This window comes from Bubalus kerabau, chromosome 5 (genome assembly GCF_029407905.1).
Source record: "Bubalus kerabau isolate K-KA32 ecotype Philippines breed swamp buffalo chromosome 5, PCC_UOA_SB_1v2, whole genome shotgun sequence".
NCBI classification, from domain to species: Eukaryota; Metazoa; Chordata; class Mammalia; order Artiodactyla; family Bovidae; genus Bubalus; species Bubalus kerabau.
The window spans coordinates 106,108,658-106,127,697 of record NC_073628.1 but is presented as its reverse complement, the minus strand read 5'-3'; the positions used below and the strand labels follow the sequence as shown (position 1 = coordinate 106,127,697).

Here is a 19,040-nt window from a genome sequence, read left to right as displayed (position 1 = left end):
CCAGAAAGGTTCTTGGAAGGAAAGCACCAAAACGAGCAGGACCCATAATTAATCACTTTCCGTGCAGCTCCGTCCAGGGCCGCCTGGCACCTGCGCCCTCTGAGCCCATATATGGTGTGAACCCCTTGTCTTGAAGCTCGGAGGGACCTTAGGAACTGGTGCTATTAACCCAACCTGCCAGCAAGGCAGCGAGACCTGAGGGCTCGGCTCCTTTAAGGGAGATATTGGAGGGGCGGGACCTCTCGATGGGCGCGGCTCCTTGGACGGGGCGGGTCCCGGTGGGCGGGGCTCTGATGGGAGGATCCTCTGGGTAGGCGGGGCCCCCTCAGAGCTACCAGAGAGCCGGAGCCCAGCAGACATGACCTCGCGCAGGTGAGCCTGGCCACCCGGTGGCCTGACGCTGAACCCCACCACATGCGCTTCGGGCCAACGGGTGCGGACAAGGGGTGCGGGAGACATGCGACCCGGGACATCTGCTCCTGACCGGTGGACCCCAGGCCTGACCTTCTGACATGTCATCTCCACATGTGACCTGTGACATCTCCACAGCCAGGGCCAGATTCCTGGGTCCTGGGACAGTGAGGCCTAGCCTTACTGTGGCCGGTGGAAAGGACTCTTTCAATCTGGGGCTGGGCCTGGGTGGAGGTCAGAGGTTCCCTGACCCTAGGGAATGGATGGTGCTCTTGCATGGCAGCCACTGGAGCCTAGAGTGGACAGCAGGTGTCAAGTCACTGACAGACCCTCTCTCTCTCACTCTCCTGGACTTCTTGCCTTCCTTTTGGCCACCAGAGATGTTTTCCACCTGGTGGTCTGCCCTTTCCAGTTTCAGGACTTGGGAGCATGCTGGAAGCCCCTTGACCTGCAAGGTAGGCTCTTCCCTTCCCAGGCTCTCCTAAGGGCCAGGTTTAGGGGCGAGATCCCTGGAAACGGTGTGTGTGCAACCCAGGACAGGACGCAGCTCTGCCCCCATGAAGAAGAAAGGTGGGGCATGTGCAGGTAGGGGCACTTCCTGCCCTTTCTACCAAGTCCCCACTCCCTGGTTGTGCACACACTCATGTGAGCTCAGACTCTAGCTGGATGTGGATGTCATTGGGGAGTCACACAGGTGTGAGACGCCTGTCACCACTTCCTAGCACTTGGTGCATCCAGAACACCTCTCTCTGGGGCTCGGTGAGGCTGGAGGTCACAGGAGGGGTTGCCTAAGACCCCGAGTGACTCCCTAGATCAGTGAGGGGCTGGACAAGATCTGCTCTGCGGGTCTAGGGCAGTGCCTCAGTGGTGAGGGCCCCAGAATCCCTACAGGGGTTGTGGTGGGCCTGGCAAGGTGGCCTCTGGCAGGGCCAATGGCCCTCTAAGGCTCAGGAACAGTAGAAGTGAGTTGATCTCCAAGAGCCTGTCAGCATAGAGCCCTGTGGTTCCAAGATGTAACATCCAGCTGGAGATCAGGGAGAAGGGCATTTGGGATCTGTTTGGAATGACCCTCAGGCTCCCCTGAGCCTCATTTCTTGGTTCCCCAGGCAAGTTCTGGTGCTCAGAAAAGGTCATGTCTGTGTCATGTTCATGTGACCCTGGGCCAGCCTGGGAAAGCCCCGGGTGGGGCTCTGTCTGCCCTTGCCAACCCTCCCGCCCCACCCTGTGATGACCATCTGGACTGTCACTCCTCTGACCCCTGGGTCACTGCCCACAGCCCTATCAGGCCTGGGCAAGCCCAACCAAATCCCAAGCGAAACACATCCCCCCTCCCGCTTGCTCCCACCCAGCGGCCCCTTCCCGTTGCCCTGTGGTTTGTGGGTCAATGGGCATCACCATTGCCACCACTCACCCCGGGACTCCGGCTGTGGGCAGGGCTGAGCTCAGGTCTTGCCTAGCATTGAGGTTTGATGTGTTGATATTGGTGCTTGGGAGGGGGCTGGGTCCTATGGGGGTCTACTAAGCCCCCTCGAGTTCTCCCTGTGTTCCAGGTTGGAGAGGAAAGCATGTCTCTGGTTAATTCAGTTCTGCACAGACAGGACAGGCCTGCATAAACAGGGACCAGAAGGGGCTAGGGGTAGGGAGCTGGAGACAGACACTAACAGTGCTCTGTGGTCCTCAGCCCTGGAGCTCCAGCCTGGGGCCCTCCCCTCTGTTCTGTGTATCTCCCATCATCCCAACAGTGTCTTTCCTGCAGGTACCGTGTATATAGCATGTCCACAAGCCATTCATGGAACTCCCAGGGTCCCAGGGTGTCCCATCTATTGATGAGACACCAAGGCCACACAGAAAGCTGGACCAGACACTGGCCAGTGGGTTCAGGCTGGGCTGTTCTTGGGCTCCTGAGCATCGACCAGACTCAGTTGGACCTTGAAGGGCCCAAGCTGTTTGACTCGGTGGGGAGCCCAGTGTATCTTGCCCACCCCACCTGCCCCTCTCCCGGACCTGCCTGACCATGTGACAAGGGCAGAACTGAGTCACTGACCTGCCACAGAGCAGGGAGCTCTTTGGCACAGAAGTGACTCTAGTGTGGAGATTCGAAATGGGACTTGCAACTTCCCACCTCCTCCCACCCCGCAGCCAGGGCTATGGCTGCACCAACCTGCTGGACACCTGACTCCACCTCTCTACCTAGTGGGGGGTGTGACACCTGCCTCAGCCTGGGGTTGCAGGCAGGCAGTGGTATGAGCTGCCGTGACGGCTCAGGATGCCCTCCCTCTGGGGATTTCCACCAGACAGACCGCGGGCAGCTTGTGGGGAGGACAGAGGGACAGAAAGTATGAGCAAGAGTCCCCGAAAGGGCAGTGTGTGCTTCTCCCTGCTCTGTGGCTTGGGTGCCCCTTCTACCCTTACCCCCACACTCTGGGCATCGCCCATCTCGGACTGGATTCGGAGGCTGCTGGGGCCTGGGGGTGGGCATCTGGGATAGGATGCAGTTCAGCAGAGTTGGTGGCCCCAGGATGGGGGTCAGAAACCTTCCTTTGGGTTCCAGTCCCCCACCACCTCCTCACTGCAGTGGCTCTGACAGCAGGAAGCCTTCACCCTTCTCCTGGTGGCCTGGCCTGCTCTTCTGTGACTGGCCCTAGAACTCATCCTGCAGCAGCTCCTAGCCCAGGAAACCTTCCCTGGCAGCCTCACCTGCTGGACTACTCAACAAAAACTGCCCCTCTAGAGCCAGCATGGGAGGGAGCTCGAGACCCCAGGCCCAAAACATGCCCAGGAAGTGACTGGCTGGCAGGATACCTCCCTCCCCCTGGAAGAGCTGAATGGGAGTGCTGGGTGGCCCTGGGCAGGTCACCTGGGCTTCTGGGCCTCTCAGAACCTCTCAGAACCTCTCAGAACATGGACCCTGGGGAGCCATGGAGGTCAGAATGGACCCTGCCCTCCCCATGGTTCACATCTGATGGTGAAGACATGGCGGGGGGTGGGGGACAGGTAAACTCAGAAGCCTGTACACACCTGTCTGCTTGCTGTTGCCGCTGTCACGCATGGAAGGAGGGGCAGAGATGCAGCTGCAGTGCTGCAGGGTGGGGGCTGGGGTGTGTCTCTCAGAAAATGAACAGAGAGGGAGTGTGAGCCATGGCCTGCAGGACCAGCCGGAGGCGGCCAGATGAAGGGTGAGGTCGGAGAACAGAGAGATGAACAATGGGATGGGAGGGTGCTTTCCAGTGGGGGCGGGGTCCTTGAGGTGTGCAAGCATCCTGAAAGCCACACAGGGCCACTGAGAAGGCTTACGCGGCTCTGATGTGTGTTTTCTGAGAACCTGTTTGTCTGCCATGGCTCAGCTGGGGGTCACGGATGGGGCCTGAAATCAACACTGCAGTCCAGGCAAGAGCCAGTGGGCACTGGTCCCAGGGGAGTGGGAGAAGTGGTTGGGTCTGGGTCTGGGGCGTTTGGAAGTCAGGACAGGAGGGTGCAGCGTTGGGAGAGTGCTGGGGAGTTGAGGGCAGGGACCTGGGCAATGTCAGGCAGTGACTCTCTTCACTAAGTGAGGACTGTGTGGGACAGGGCCTCAGGGGCCTTGTCAGGACTTTTAAATCTTGGAAATGTCAAGACAGAGATGCTGTTACCTTTTCAGACAGAGATGCTGGAAAGGGTTGTGTCTGTGAGCTTGAAGCTCAGATCCCAGGTAGGGCTATATCCCTGGTGTGTGGATGTGGAGACACATGGAGGGCAGAGTGGGGAGGTTCCAACACCATGGGGTCAGAAGGCGGAGGGGGACCCAGGCCAGGTGAGGTGGGGAACCAGGTGAGAGTGTGGGGAACTCCCAAGTGGAGGTTGTGCTTCTGGAGGAGACCTGAGCACCAGCCCCAGAAGGCTGGAGGAGACCCTGAGAGCCCGGGGAAATTGTCCTGTGAGGACTCAGCAGTGTGGACCAGTGCAGGACCATCCTTTCTGTGATGGTGGAAATGATTCTTTCCCACATGCGGTCGACAGCCTCCACTGGCCACACATGGCTTTCAGCAGTGAAATGTGGCCACTGTGACCCAGGAACTGGGATTATGATTGTGCTCAATTTTGACCCATTCACCTGCACACCCCACACCTGCCCTGGGCTGAGCATCAGACAGTGAGGTATAGACTGATCACAGATGGCTTGTTGGAGGAGTAAGGAAGCAGCTGAAGGCAGGGGCAAACAGAGCACAGGATGGGGCAGAAGGAGGGACAGGAGGGCCTGGAAGAGGCGTGAACTGACTCCCATTACAGAAAGATCTCAGTGGAGCAGGATGGTGCGGGGCCATCTGCAAGGACAGGACAGAATAGGGTCTGTCCAGGGCATGTCAGCCCCTGCCTCACTTGTGCCCAGGTTATGACAGCGAACAGCTGGGTGGGGCCTGGAGGTGGCAGGTGGCAGAATTGGAGTCAGGGGCCCTGGTGTCCCACTGGAGGCAGGACAGGGGCAGGACTGCCCTGGACACCGTGTGTCATCTGTACGGTGAACCAGGGACACATACCTCTGAACCAGACGGCGCAAGACCCTCCTGAGGTGACCTTTGTGCCGCTATGGGAGACTCACTGTTGCCAGTGGAAGTCCAGACACTGTGTTACAGGGTCCCGCTGGGGGGTCAAGCCAGGTCCCTGCCCTGAGATGCTTTGGGGCCACCACACGAGTAGATTTAATCCCTGGCCCAGAAATTCTTGCCCTAACTGGACAAAAGAAGCCACCCAGGTAAAGAAAACAGCAGTTATGATCTCAGCAGTGGGCACCTGTGGAGCCCTGATGATGGCCCCCCGATCTGTCCCCCCATCTCATGGGGGTGACTGTGAAGGGTGGTCCCAGGGCAGCAGCAGGGGAGGGCAGAGTTGAGCCCCTCTCAGCCTGGACCCCCAGCAGAATAAATGATGACTCTCTGGCCTTCCTGACCTGCTCCTGCCAGCCACCTGCTCCTCACCCACCACCCACCACCCACCTATCTTAGGTTCATTAATCATTCACTTCTGAATTCATGTCTGTTTGTTAATTCCCAGGCTCTGTTTTATACCCTGGTGTACACCCTGCACAGAATGTTTTCACCCCTTGTGGACCTTAAATCCTCCCGTAGGAGATAGATAAGCCAATAAATATGTATGTATGTCAGGACAGTTTTCAGTGCTACGAAGAACAATGAAGCAGAATACGCATCCAAGAGTGAGGGGAGAGGGTCTCAGTCACGCAATGTGGGCCAGGAGTAGAGAAAGCTGGTACAGGGAGCCCTGCGGTGCATGGCCTTGTGTGGTGAGGGGCGGAGGCTGGTGGGCAGCAGCAGGTGGAGGGTGGACCTGGGCCTGTGGGCTGTGCTCTTCTCCCAGGGGCGTTGCTCAAATGACTGACAAGACCTGCCAGGTTGCCTTGGGAGAGAGTGGAGAAGGTGGGAGGGGCGGGGCCCCCCACGGTCCACTGCCGGGCTGTGAGGGGAGGAAGGGAGCTCTGGGTGGCCATGGGGGATACTGAGTGCCTTTGGCCAAGCTGGGACACCCGGTGGGCAGTGAATTGGGGAGAGACGGCAGAGGGCCGAGGTTCCTGCTGGTGTTCTGGGAGGGGATGTCTGCCCTGCCCACCTGCCACTGTGGGAAAGGTTCTGCCCATCTATGTCCCTGGTCGCTCCCAGCCTCACCTCCTTCCCCACAGACCCCAGACTCTGTGGTCACAGCCCAAGGATGGGGGTGGGCACAGGGCACCCCAGCGGGCATTGTGGGTGTGGTCAGGATGGCCCAGTATCTCCCAGCTCTCTCATCAGCAGCTCTCCCTGTTCATTTCAGGTGGTTTCACCCCAACATCAGCGGAGTTGAAGCTGAGCAGCTACTCATGTCCAGTGGCCAGCACGGAAGCTTCCTGGCAAGACCCAGCAAGAGCTGCCCCGGGGGCTTCACACTGTCTGTCAGGTGGGTGGGTGGTGCAGGGTGGACAGGCCTGAGGCCCCGGGGGACCTCAAGGGGTGGGAATAACCTCAGTTGAGGGCATAGCAGGGGGTCAGGCTCCCTAGTGCTCCCAGAGGGCTGGTGGACAGCATTTTGAGCAGCAGAGACCTCTGCTGGGGGCTAGACATGCAAGATCTGGGGGGTCTGGTATTCTGGCCAGGTGGCCCCTGGGCAGGAGGGGCCACTTAGACCTTCAGGGATGGCTCAGTGTGGTGGGCCCTGGTCAGTGAGATGCCCTCATCCCTCTGAGGGCCCTCACTGGCCGTAATTGTACCCCCATCTGCTGGGGATGTTGCTCACTGGAGATCTGCCCAGAGCCCTACAAGAGCCAATGTGTAGGGAGGATGGGCAGGAGGGGCCATGACCAGCAGAGTGGACAGCCAGACCCATATCCACCCTGTGTGAGGCAGGTCAGTCTAGAGTCTGGGGGGGGTGTCTTCCAAAAGCACTCCAAGTTTTTCTGGGTTTTCTGCTAAACCTGAGGCAGCAGGTGGGACGAGTCCTCAGGGTGGATTTCCCTCACCTGAGAGACAGGCATTCTGTTCTTACCTGGGGCTTCCCCAGCCACACTGGGCACCTGGGAGAAGCAGTCCAGCCCCCTGTCCTTCAGAGCCCCTGGAGAGGTGGTCTGGGGTGAGGCAGAGTCTGTCCTGAGAGGCTGCCCTAGCCTCGGCCACCAGGCCAAAGGAGAGTTAAGCCTGTAGTCGCCAAACCCAGTACTGGCTTCTCCGGGGGCAATGGGGGCAGGGTGCCCACCACCCAGGATGAGGCCTGGACACTAACTGGGCAGGAACCTGCAGAAGGGAGGGACCTGACCTTGACTATGGCTGTTCTGGGCAGAGGGATGGCAGAGGCCAAGAAATCAGGGCAAGAACTCCCCTGGGGCTATTTGGAAAGCTGAGTGCTCATGGGAAGGAGGGTGGTTGGTGGGAACAGTGGCCCTGATGGCAGCTGGGGCACTGGCCCTTCCAGGCGCCACAATGAGGTGACTCACATCAAGATCCAGAACACAGGTGACTACTACGATCTGTATGGAGGGGAGAAGTTCGCAACGCTGGCCGAGCTGGTACAGCACTACACAGGCCAGCATGGGGGGCTGCTCCGAGAGCGTGGCGGGGCCCCCGTGGAGCTCCGGCACCCGCTGGGCTGCCAGGACCCCACGTCGGAACGGTGAGCGGCTGTGTCTGCATCTGGCTGACATCTGTGTCCACACGTGTGTGTGCGAGAGTCCGAGGGGCAGGGGTCGATGGACACAGCCTCTGGATTTCTTCTGCCCCCAGGACTCAAGGTCAGGCTTGGGCACCACGGTGGCAGAGTTGAGGGATATAAAGCACTCCCTCCTCAGGGGTTTTGGCCTCAGTTCTCCAGGTCCCAGGCACCAGCCACAGAGGGGTGCCTGTGGAAGAGCTGCAGCTGGCCTCCTCTCTGCCTGCCTGCCTGGTGACCTGTGGAGAGCAGGTCTCCCAGTCTTGGTTTCCCTGGCTGCACTGCAGAGGCCTGAGCCAGCTGCACCCGCTGAGGAAGCCGGGTGGGGCTGGCCTGGCCCACTCCTTGCTGAGGACTAGGCTGCCACCTGGTGGCCACCCTGAGGCCCTGCAGGGCCTGAGGGTCCCGCCTCCTGCCGCTTTCTGGGTTGGAGGAGGTTTGGAGGAGGCTTGCAGAAGGGTCCGAGAGGTGGGCAGGGCTGACCCAGGTTGGCCTGGGTGTGGGTGCTGCCCGGGGCCCACGAGGTCTAGGTGGGTGTGTGTCTCTCTTGGTGTCTGTGCCTCAGAGACTTGTGGGTCTGTGCCCCTCACCTGGCCAGTCCAGGGCCTCCTTTCTCACGTGTGCTGCCCTGGGCCAGGTGGTATCATGGGCATCTGTCTGGTAAGGAGGCTGAGAAGCTGCTGATGGAGAAAGGGCGTCCAGGCAGCTTCCTGGTTCGGGAGAGTCAGAGCAAACCTGGGGACTTTGTGCTGTCAGTGCTCACACAGCAGCTGGACAGGGTGGACCGCCAGCCGCGTGTCACCCACATCATGATCCACTTCCAGGTAAGAGGCGGGGGTGGGGTTTGGGGTGTGGCTTGGGGAGGGGGTAGCTGCCAGGCCCTCACTGCCACTCCACAGCCAGATGGGAAGTACGACGTGGGAGGTGGTGAGCAGTTCGACACCCTTGGAGATCTGGTGGAGTGCTACAGGAAGAACCCCATGGTGGAGAGGTCAGGGGTTGTGGTGCATCTTCGGCAGGTATGTCCCCAGGCACCTGAACCTTGGGGTCTGAGTGAGCTTCTCCCTCTGGAGGACAAGGGACTCTGGCATAGCCCCTGGGGCAGGGTGGCTGAAAGCAAGGGTGGGGGCCAGGGCGCTCTGGGGTCCACTGGGCCTTGCTAAGCTTGAACTCGAGCCTCTACCTGCCAGCCCCTCAAGGCCACGAGAATCAGCGCTGCAAGCATTGAGAGCCGTGTGCAGGAACTCAGCGAGGCCACAGATGCCAGCGAGAAGGCCAAGCAGGGCTTCTGGGAGGAGTTCGAGGTGTCGGCCTGCTGCCCACTGCCCCCCTTCAGACTCCCGTCCTCTGGGCTGTGGCAAGGGCCAGCAGAGGGGTGTGGGTCAGGGCGTGTATGGCAGGTGTTGAGGGCTCTGGGGCCACAGGCTAAAGCCCCACTCCTCCAGATGCTGCAGCAGCAGGAATGCCGGCTCCTGTACCCCCGGAAGGAAGGCCAGCGGCCGGAGAACAAGCCCAAGAATCGATACAAGAACATCCTTCCCTGTGAGGCTGGGGCTGGGGTCACATGGGGACCAGGTCCTCGCCCACCAAGTGCAGGGCCTATCTGGCAGAGGGGTCCTGGGGGTGGAGGCAGGGGTCATTCCCCACCACTGGTGCGATGCCCTCTCTTGCCCCTTCGTCCTCTGCCTCTGCTCACCACAGGTCAGCGGGGATCCCTCTTCCCTGGAGACCTGAGCTACACCTTCCCTTCTCAGTTGATACCACTCGTGTCATCCTTCATGATGTGGATGACAGAGTGCCTGGAGCCGACTACATCAATGCCAACTACATCAGGGTGGGTACTTGGCCTGCTGCACCTGTGGCCTACATGAATCAAACCCTGGTCACTCCATTCCCCATAATAATGAGCCTGGAGCTCCTGGAGTGGTCTGTGGACTTTGGAAAGACAACAGATACTCAGGAAGGGTGCAGCAGTCTGCACTGGGTCCTCAGGGGGGCCAATCCAGAAACTGCTGGATTAAATATTGGTCCTAAGCCCCTTCCACCTTCCATGGTCTGTGTGTGAGCCACTTCGGCTACTTTACATATCATTTGCATCAACTTGAATTGGTCCTCTGGCACTTTAATTCCTGGAAACAGCAGGCAGTTGACCCCACCTTCTTTCAGAGTGACCCAGAGGAGAAGCCAGGCCATGGACTGGGCAAGGTGTACATCGCCACCCAGGGCTGTCTGCCGACTACAGTGGCTGCTTTCTGGGCCATGGTGCACCAGGAGAACACACATGTCATCGTCATGACCACCAGGGAGGTGGAGCGAGGCCGGGTAGGAGCTCCAGCTCATGTTCCTCCCCTCCTCCTGCCATGTGCCCCACTGGACCTGTGTTGGAGCTGGCCCAGCTTTGCTTCTTCAGTCTTAGAGATGCTGGGGCACGGCGAGGGCCCTAGAGAGACCCCATGTGTGCCCCGCAGGGAGGAGGGGCATGGGTGCTGGTGGTCTTCCAGCATGGCTAATGCCATGCCCCCACCCCCCCAGAACAAGTGTTTCCGATACTGGCCAGAGCTGCACGGCAGCCAAGAGTACGGCCACCTTCACGTGTGCAACATGGCTGAGCACTGGGCCCAGGGCTATTGTGTGCGGGAGCTGCAGGTGTGGAGGCCAGACCAGGTGAGCCTGAAGAGCCTCGGGAGCCTCGGGGCCAGGGTGACGTGCTCGGGAAGTCCCCAGGTCTGCACTGGGCTGGCCCAGCCTCCACCCAATGCCACTGGCTTTGGTGGCTTCCACATGGCTCAACCCAGTGGGCAAAGTCCTGGCCTGGGCCATGCTGGGCAGTGATCCCAGTCAGGCAAGTTCTCAACCCAGCTGTCTGGCTCCAGGGTGGCCTCACACCCATATAGGCCTCTCCTTCCAGTTCCTCCCTGGGCATCTCAGTACCTTCGGCCTTCTTTGTATGCCATTGGTGCCTGTTCCTCTCCCAGGCACATTTCCCTCCTGGCCAGTTCCCCTCCCAGGCACATTTCCCTCCTGGCCAGTATTCCTTTGATAACCACGGGGGTTCCTGCAAGCCTCTGTGTTTAGCCCTTCTTAAATAGAATTCACTTCCTGGAAGCCGCTTCTCCCCAGGACCGTCTTTCTTCCTTTCCCCGGGCAGCGCAGGTCCTCCAAGCCCTGAATCCCATCTTTTCCTCCCACTCCCTCCAGCTCTGTCTGGGCCCTGCTGGTCACTCCTTCTGGCAAACTCCGCTGGGCCTCGCCCTGTCTCTCCCCGGTTCAGTCCCTGTGCCCCTCCCAACCAAGGGTCACAGCAGCCCGAGGTGCTTGGGACAGCCCAGACCTCCCAGCTGGCACTCACCAGCCCACCCTGCCTAGGAGGAGTCGCCACACACAGTGAAGCACTACCAGTACTTCAGTTGGCCGGACCACGGCGTCCCGGCCGAGCCCACCGGCGTCCTTAGCTTCCTGGAAGAGGTGAACCGGACCCAGAGCAGCATGCCGGGGGCCGGACCCATGGTAGTCCATTGCAGGTGCGACCGGGGATGGGGCGGGGCCAGCGATACAGGTGCGACAGGGGAAGGGGCCACGGCTCTGTCCTGTCAACTAGCCACAGGCCTCCTTGGTCCGTCCCAACAGCGCTGGCATCGGACGCACTGGCACCATCATTGTGATTGACATCCTGGTGGACGTCATTCGCAGGCAGGGTGAGCCGCCCCAGGCAGGCCCCGCCCCACGTAGCCCCACCCCCTGCGCTTGCCGGTACCGCTTGTTGCATCTAGCCATCCCACCTTCTCTCTGCCGGCCCCGCTCCGCCCTGACCACGCTCCTCCCCAGGGTTAGACTGCGACATCGACGTCCCCAAAACGATCCAACTGGTGCGGCGGCAGCGCTCGGGGATGGTACAGACCGAGGCGCAGTACAAGTTCGTGTACCTGGCGCTGCAGCGGTACATCCAGGGCGAACAGCTGAGCCTCTGCAAGCCTGTGGGGGCGGGGCCGGGCCGGGGCGGAGCCTGCGCTGGCATCACCATGGTGACCAGGGGCCCCTCCCCTCAGCGCGAGCGGCCGGAGGAGCGCGGCTCGCTGAACCTGGGCGTCTCGCCCGCCGACCCCGGCTGTAGCCCCGGACCCGCGCCGTCCCGGGCGCCGGCGGCGTGAGTGGAGAATCAGGGACTGTGAAGGGCAGAGTCCCGGCCGGGGGCGGCGGCGGGGCGGGGGAGGGGAACAGGAAGGCCTCGGGGGCGTGGCCCGGGCTTGGGGGCGTGACCGGGGCGAGGGGGCGGGCCCCAGTCGAACTCTGTCTCCGCCCGCAGGACCCGGGAGGCCCCCCGCCACGAGTATGAGAACCTGCAGGGCCTAGAGCCGTGAGAGCCCCTCGTGCACGTGCCCCGAGTGGGGCTGGAGCCGTGCAAGAAGGCGGGATCCCAGCAAGCCCGGCCTCCGCGTTCTTCCAAAGGACTGTTTAGGATTGTGCAGACAGGCGCCCAGCCCTGAGCGCCGCGGAGTCGGGATGGGGATGGGGGTGGGGTCCCGGGTCTGCCCCTCAGACCCTCCCTGACCAGGTCTGCACGCCCAGAAATGGTGAGGGGCGGGCAGATCCAGTGGCCCTGGCACTCCTGGAGGAGGGGAGGCAGAGCTGCAGGGCTGCGGTTTGACTCAGTTTGGGAGGCCGCCAGTGACCAACTGCACGTTGCGGTGAAGACATGTGTGCTACATGTCTGAGGGTCACTCTGAATGTGGGACACGAGACCAGCGAGTGAGTGCCAGTTTGTTCACCAGCATTTGTGACCCTCTCCCTGCTTTCTGAGTGCCCCCGCCCCTTCAGAGTTACTTCCCAGCCCTGCCTACAGCCGTGGTCTAGGCTGTGGCCTGGCAGTGGCTCAGTCCTGCTACGTCCAGACCTAACCCAGACTGTCACATTGCAGTCATGCGTAGATAAATGCTTGTTAAATGAGGGAATATGTGACATGCTCATCTGACCACAGTGAGGAGGGCGAGGCGCCATGAGAGCATGACTTGTTTGTGACGATGCGATATCACTGGCTTGTGGTCCACACTGGCACCCTCCCATTATGGATGGCCCTGTGACTTTCTGGTCTCCTCAGTAAAATGCCTTCTCAGTTCTGCATCTTTGCTGGGGCTTGGAGAAAGGGTACCTGTGGGTCCCCATGACTGGGCCCAATTCCCCAGGGTCTTTCTGAGCCACAGGCACAGCTGGTTGGAGCAGGAAGTCCTGGGCTTTGGGGTGAGGAATGAGGAGGCTGAGACCTATGCAAGCCAGAACCGGCTTGGCTTCTCTTCGTCATGCCAGCCTGGCGGTGCAGGATTCCTGGACTGATAGCAGTATTGGGTGGGGGAGGGGTGGGGTGGCAGGACTCCTGCCCATCCCCCAGGATGCTTGCTTCACCAGCCAGGTCTGGCCCTCCTCTGCTGGAGGAACCCGAGGCCTGTAGATCGTCAGGATACGCTGGTTGTCGCCACCTCCGCTTCTGTGCACCCTTGAGCCTCAGTTCCCAGGGGTCATGAGGTCCTGTAGCCCTCCACTCAGGGCTCTGGGCAGGGCTGTGGGATCATGACTTCTGGGGGTTGTAGCCTGTTGTGAGCACAGTGGGGGTGGGAAGAAGGACTCTGGACCAGGCCAAGGCCCCATCCCGGCACCCCCTGCCCTAGGTGCTCCCGGCCCTCTCTGTCTCCCTCAGGCAGCCTCCCAGCCCCGGGAGGCAGCCAAGCCCAGAACTGCTCCAGCCCATCCACAGCCCAGGCAGGACCGGAGTTGGACCCCCTAGAACTTGGGCCACACACGATAGGGGCTGCTGGGAGTCCAGTACAGGAGGTGTCCTTTGGATTCAGAGCCTTTGTGGAAGGGGCAGACTGGACTTTTCTGGAAAAAGTGGCTTAATGGTACAGGAAAGAACACAGAGGGTGAGGACCCCTTATCAATTGTGGGTACAAAATAGTTTATTTAAAAATGTACAATTCAGGAGGGCAGGATGGGCACTGGGGAGCTGGGCTCCCTGCCACTGCCCTCTGTCCCCATGGCCACCCAAGGGAAGGGGCCAGCCCTGCCTGGGGAAGCGAGGAGCCATGGTGAAATGTGAAAATAAGATGAGGGTGGCAAGCCCCCTCCCTTTTCAGCAAGGGGTAGGTCCTACAGGTGATTCACAGTGTGGACAGGGAGGGGCCTTGCCAAGCTGTCTCTTCTGGGCCTCAGTTTCCCCATCTGCAAGATGGGGGTTAGGGAGGTGGTCTCTGGAGCCCATAGCAATCTGATTCTTGGAAGCTCCAGGGACCATTTTGTCCACCCCATAGGACCCAGCCCCAGAGAGCGGGGGGTTGTGTGTGTTGAATGGGGTAGGGTTCCTCAGAGATGTGGGGGCTCCTCTGGGATCCTGGAGGGGTGGGGTGGGTGGAAGTGGTGACACTAATTTTCCGCCAGGGACCCGAGCGAGGAGGTGGTGGCGGCGGTGGAGGGTGGCCGGGGGAGGCAGCGCAGGCTCCCAGTCTTGAGTGCGCACTGCACGGGCCAGAGGACCACACAGAAGAGCACCAGCAGCAGGGCTGTGATGAGCGCAACTCGCCTCCAGTCCCTGCAGCGCGCCCAGCAGCGGGCCAGGGGCCCCCGATGGTGGGCGGGGTCTGGGGTGGGCACAGATGCAGCAGGCTCAGGGGGCTTGCTTGGGCCTATGTCCACACACATGAAGCTGGGCTCCACCGGGCCAGGCACAGAGGGCGGTGGGTAATAGCACAGCTTGGTGCCCTCTAGCCACACAGGCTCCTCCTGTCGCAGGTGTGCTGGCATCCGGGCCTGTAGCTGGCGGCTGGTGCGCAGCGCAGGGGCTCCAGCAGTGGGTACAGCTGTGGGTTGCCGGCAGAATGGGCAGGGCACAGCCTCGCTACCTGGCTGGCCTGTGGGCTGGGCGGCCGCCAGCCGTGCCAGGCACTCCAGGCAGAAGACATGGGTGCAGGAGAGCTCCTTGGGTGTCTTGAAGATGTTGTCATAGCCCGAGAAGCAGATGGAACACTCCAGAGGGGAGGCCACTTTCTCTGAGCCTGGGGTGCCCGGAGACCTGGGGCTGCTGGCTGAGCTGGGGGACCTGGGCACTGTGGCTGTGGGGCTGCTCCTGCTGGTAGGCGGCATGGTCGTGTGCCACACCTGTGGGCCTGACGACATGGTTCTGGGCTGTGGGACAATGGAGACCACTGTGAGTGACCTTGACTGCTCCTTTCCTGCAAGGTCAGTCAGTCACTCTCTCCCCATCCCTCTTCATTGCATCATCTCAGAGATGCCTGTGGGCACCTCTGCAAAGTCCCCCCACCCGCTCCCCAGCTCCTCACGTGCTTTATCAGGGGTCAGTACCCTGGGGTGCCCCAGCCTGGCCGGGCCCTGTGGGCCACTGCTCAGTGAACCCCTCCCACCAGCCCTGGCCTACCTGACCGCGCCATTGGGCAGAAATAAAAGTGATGATGACAACGGCCCACAGCAGTTACTGTTTACATCAGGGCTCTGCCAGGCTGGACCCTGGTCATCTGATACCAAGAGCTGCGGTGCAGAAGAGGCAGCTCAGAGGGGCCCCGGGCTGTCACAGGAAGAGTGTGGCTCTGGGCCAGGTGAAGTTGATTTGAACACAGATTCCAGTGTGGGTGGCTTATTTGGTGGGCGCACAATAACTGGCAGGCAGTTGTGTGAGGGTGGGCGCCAGGCCTGGCTGGACAGGCTGTGGGAGACCAGGGGGCCTAAGCAAGGGTGGTGGCCATGGCCTGAGGAGGGGCTTTGTCTCCCCACCATGGCCTCAACCTGTAGGGCCAGCTCGTCTGGTTGGTGACAAGAGCCTGATGCTGGCCCTCAGGGCCTGGAAATGCTCCTCACCCTTTGGCCAGTGGAGCGGGGAGGGTGGATGAGCCAGGCATCCTCTTTGGGCTGGCCCGCCACATGGGAGGGTCACACCAGCCACAGCCGCCATCCAGGAGACAGTGGGATGTTCCACTCCTCACCTACTGCCCTCTCCATGGGAGGCCCAACCTGTCTCCCTGATGAGGTTCAGGTAACCTGCCTGCTGCCCCTTCTTGGGCCTAGGTCTCTACCCCAGGCAGCCACATGGGTCCTGCTTGGAGGAGGGCAGGTAAGGGGGTGACTCACCCATCACCTTCATGATGGACAGAGGAGGCCAGGGCCTTGGGAAGACCTGACCACATGACCCCATAGAGCCCATGAGCCCCCCAGAGGTGACCCGAGCCTGAATGGCTGGTCAGTACAGGAGGGCTGGTGGAATGACTTTGCAGTGACGTGCCACAAAGGCTCAGGTATTGCTGCCACCTGACAGTGACCACTGTGAGTCACGGTGGTATCACTGTGATGTCACGAGTGCTCTGGCATCGAGGTGTGAGATGTCAACGTATTTTGGTGACAGCAGCTGCCACAGGCCAGGTACAGCTTCAGCAGGGTCTGGGGTACTGCAGCCGTCCTCCCCCAGCTGTTCCCCACATGACCGGTTCCTTGGCACTGGGCCCCACCCTTCTGAGGAGGTGCTCCACCCTGAACCTGTACTGGTGAGACGGGAGTGCCAGCTGAGCCGGCCTTACCTGGTAGCCAGGGTTAGAGGGGCCCGGGCATGACCCTCTTGGCTGATTCGGCCAGGCTGCGGCCCCAAGCTCACTCGTCCTGGAAGCGCTGGCTTCGTCTCCTCTGGTCCAGGCTGGCCTGTGTTCCCCCTGACTAGTGTTCCTCTCCAGAGCTGTCGTCCGCAGCTGTGCCGGGCAGGTGGGGTGTGGAATGTGTGCGCTCCTTCAAGTGTGGAGCGCTGTCTGAGACAGGTGTGAGTTCTATGGGCGTGGGCTTCTGGCAGGTGTATTTATACGCTCGCTTCGGATCATGCTGGCCAGGGCGTGGCCCAGGGCCTCCAGGATTGGCTGGCCTCCCATCCTCTCCCTGGCAGGCTGGGCAGTAGAGGGCGGGGAGTCAGAAGTGAGAGGTCAGAACCTGGGGTGGGGCTGGGGGTCAGTAGGCCTCTGCAGTCTGGGCAGGTGTCAGCGGGTGACTGGGTGCCTGGTAAAACCTCTCCCTACTCTGCAGCTCCTGAGATGCTGGAGCAGCCACTCCAGAAACAGATCTACCTGCTCACTGGCCTTGTTCAAGGTGGGGGCACCTAAGCTCCTTGGGTGGGCCCCCAGAGGGTCCTTGCAAGGAGGCCCCCCACTCAGTCAGTTCACTGACACCCTCCCCCAGCAGCCCCTGTTCCTGCCCCTCCCCACCAATACCCACCTCATCCATGTGGCTGCCACTCAAAAGCACAGCCGGCCCCAAATGGGCTTCTGCTGTGCTCATCCCTTCCCACCTGCAGCCTTTGGGGGCTGGGAGGAAACTCCTTGCTCTGGGTCCGGGGAGTGGGGTGAGAGGTCAGGCTGGGAGTGCCCGCAGGGTGAGTGAGGGGTGAGTCAGGGGTGAAGGTGTGTCAAGCAGCAAGCTGGCCACAGGACTTGTTTCAGGGGAGCATCTTCTGGGGGGACCTTAGTTTCGTAGGTAGGGAAGGGACTCAAGGAAGTACCCACCCAGGCAGGGGATCCGGAAGTCTCCCTGGGAAAACAGGGAATGGTTTCAGCAGGTCAATACCGAGTCCCAGCACACCACAGGGCCAGCCTGCGCCCAGGCCTGTCTGGGGCCAGGATGGAGGGTGTGAGGGCTGTGCTGGAGGGGCCTTAAGCCTAGCCAGTGGCATGGGCTGTGACCACCCAGTCAGCCTGCCTGATCCTCCTGGCCACAGGGTCACAGCAGGCTCTCCTCTCCACCCTGTGGCTTCGCTGCCCACCCCCCCACCTCAGCTTCACATACCACACTTCAGTGTGCACCTGATCTGACCTTGGGGGCCAGGACCTGAGATGGAACCCCAATCATGAGCCTTTTGGGAGTGAGTGTTGGGCTTGGTGAGGCTGGGAGAGGGGTCCACCCTGGTGGGGAACGACCCTGACCCTTCAGCGGATGGTTCAGGACCCCCAGAGGCTGCTCAGCCCCAAGAGCACTAGGAGAAGCATTGACGGCCTTGGAGCGGGCTGCCTGGGCCCAGACCCCAGGAGGGACCAGAGTGAGAGGAAAGGGGCAGCCAGGACTGCAGCCGCAGGAGGTTGAGGTGTGGGGCAACTACAGGAGAGGAAGAGAGGACCAGGGCTTCCTTGTGTGCTCCAGGAGCAGGAAGAGCTTCGGTGAGAGGCTTGGCAAGGGTTCAGGGCCAGCGGGGTTGGTGAGGGCCCAGAGGATGGGGAGTCTCTGTGAGGGCGGGGCCCGCCTGAGCAGGACGGGGCTCTGGTTCCCACGGGTATCGTGACTCAGGGTCTGATGCTCCTCCAGGAAGTGTCCTGGTCTTCTGAGCACACCTCCCCAAGGGCTTCTGGGAATATCTGAGCTCTGAGATCACCCCGAGCTCCTCAGTGGACAGTCAGTGCCCGAGGCGAGGGGACAGGAATGCCCGAGGGATGTGCCATCGGGGTGGGGCCAGGTCTCACCACACGGGACCGTGGCGCTCAGGGATCCCCTGGCCCCACACACCTGCTCACTCTCATCATGACGAGGGAAGAATATCTGCATCTTGTGAGCGTGAGGGCTTCATGTGAGCAGGTGAGCTGCTTACCAGCTTACTCCGGCTGGCTGTGTGTGTACCTGTGTGTGTGTGTGCACGTGTATGCACGTGTGAGGGGAGCCTGGCTGCTGGCAGGTGACCATGAAGCTGGGGCTTACTTGCCAGACTGGGCAGAGAGCAAGGCCTGCAGTGACCACCCCTGTCCAATCATGGCGCTCAGATGGTAGGGGTCCCCAAGACCTCAGGACACCTGGGAGTCCAAGGCTGGAGGCACAAGCTACTTTTGGCCAAATGAGCAGGGGACAGGCCTGCCCCACAAGGCCCACCCTGGCCATGGCTCCCCAGCCCCAGTACTTGTGCAAGGACTGGCTTCAAGACTCTGAGGTCTTGCAGGGGGGGCACAGAGAACAGCCAGTTTGGGGAAAGGTCTCAACATGGGTGTAAACTCTGGTGTGCCCCACAGGCCAGAGCCTGGGAGGCAGAGGCTGGGCTGCAGCAGGGGCTCTAGGGGGTGCACTTGGGCTCGGCCTCCACCCCACCCTCTGCACTCTGGCTCCTGACAAGCTCGGAGTTGCCCTCTGGCCACAAGGTGACTCCTCCAGTCCTGTCCCTCCCACACCCAGCAGTGAGCCAAGTTCCCAGTCGGCCTGGCCTTGGGGGCCGGCTCTTTCTGGGGCCCGGTGCCCAGGCCCCATCAGGGCCTCTGTTCTCATGTCCCATCATCAGGCCCTGCTCATTCTGCTCTGTGCTCCCACCTCCCAACTCTACAGCTGGTCCTGCCTCTTGCTGAACTCTGACGGCTCTGGGTGCTTCTTTGGCACCGGGTGAACAGATGAGATGAATGAATGGACGAGCTGCAGCTATGACCCCAGGGCCATGCCCACTGCCCAGCCCCACACCAAGCTCG

The 19,040-nt window shown here is 61.1% G+C and overlaps 2 protein-coding genes across 8 annotated transcripts; one reads left to right on the top strand and one right to left on the bottom strand.

Annotated features, from left to right (window-relative positions):
- The first annotated feature begins 322 nt into the window (after window positions 1–322).
- On the top strand, window positions 323–13,369 carry LOC129653169 (tyrosine-protein phosphatase non-receptor type 11-like). Of its 7 annotated transcripts, XM_055582569.1 has the most exons (14): window positions 323–372; window positions 6,211–6,333; window positions 7,342–7,539; window positions 8,213–8,399; window positions 8,475–8,594; window positions 8,766–8,879; window positions 9,021–9,117; window positions 9,330–9,409; window positions 9,742–9,897; window positions 10,108–10,239; window positions 10,942–11,096; window positions 11,203–11,270; window positions 11,401–11,719; window positions 11,879–13,369. In XM_055582569.1, the coding sequence occupies exons 1-14, from the start codon at window positions 359–361 to the stop codon at window positions 11,931–11,933; spliced, it is 1,818 nt and encodes a 605-aa protein (XP_055438544.1). In that variant the 5' UTR covers window positions 323–358; the 3' UTR covers window positions 11,934–13,369. The 7 variants fall into 7 exon arrangements, with proteins under 7 accessions (XP_055438544.1, XP_055438542.1, XP_055438539.1 ...); XM_055582567.1 differs by having other exon boundaries at window positions 11,203–11,719; XM_055582564.1 differs by having other exon boundaries at window positions 8,766–9,117.
- Window positions 13,370–13,505: 136 nt separating this feature from the next.
- RNF223 (ring finger protein 223) lies at window positions 13,506–16,682 on the bottom strand. The gene is made up of 2 exons (XM_055582571.1): window positions 16,146–16,682; window positions 13,506–14,745 (listed from the first exon to the last, which is right to left on the bottom strand). The coding sequence occupies exon 2, from the start codon at window positions 14,734–14,736 to the stop codon at window positions 13,987–13,989; it is 750 nt and encodes a 249-aa protein (XP_055438546.1). The 5' UTR covers window positions 14,737–14,745; window positions 16,146–16,682; the 3' UTR covers window positions 13,506–13,986.
- Window positions 16,683–19,040: the final 2,358 nt, after the last annotated feature.

Excerpts from the sequence above, each read along its gene's own strand:
- LOC129653169 (XM_055582563.1), top strand. Across the intron at positions 8,400-8,474 it reads ACATCATGATCCACTTCCAG|CCAGATGGGAAGTACGACGT; the intron begins GTAAGAGGCGGG and ends GCCACTCCACAG. Across the intron at positions 9,898-10,107 it reads GGGAGGTGGAGCGAGGCCGG|AACAAGTGTTTCCGATACTG; the intron begins GTAGGAGCTCCA and ends CCACCCCCCCAG.
- RNF223 (XM_055582571.1), bottom strand. The coding sequence starts at position 14,736 with ATGTCGTCAGGCCCACAGGTGTGGCACACGACCATGCCGCCTACCAGC.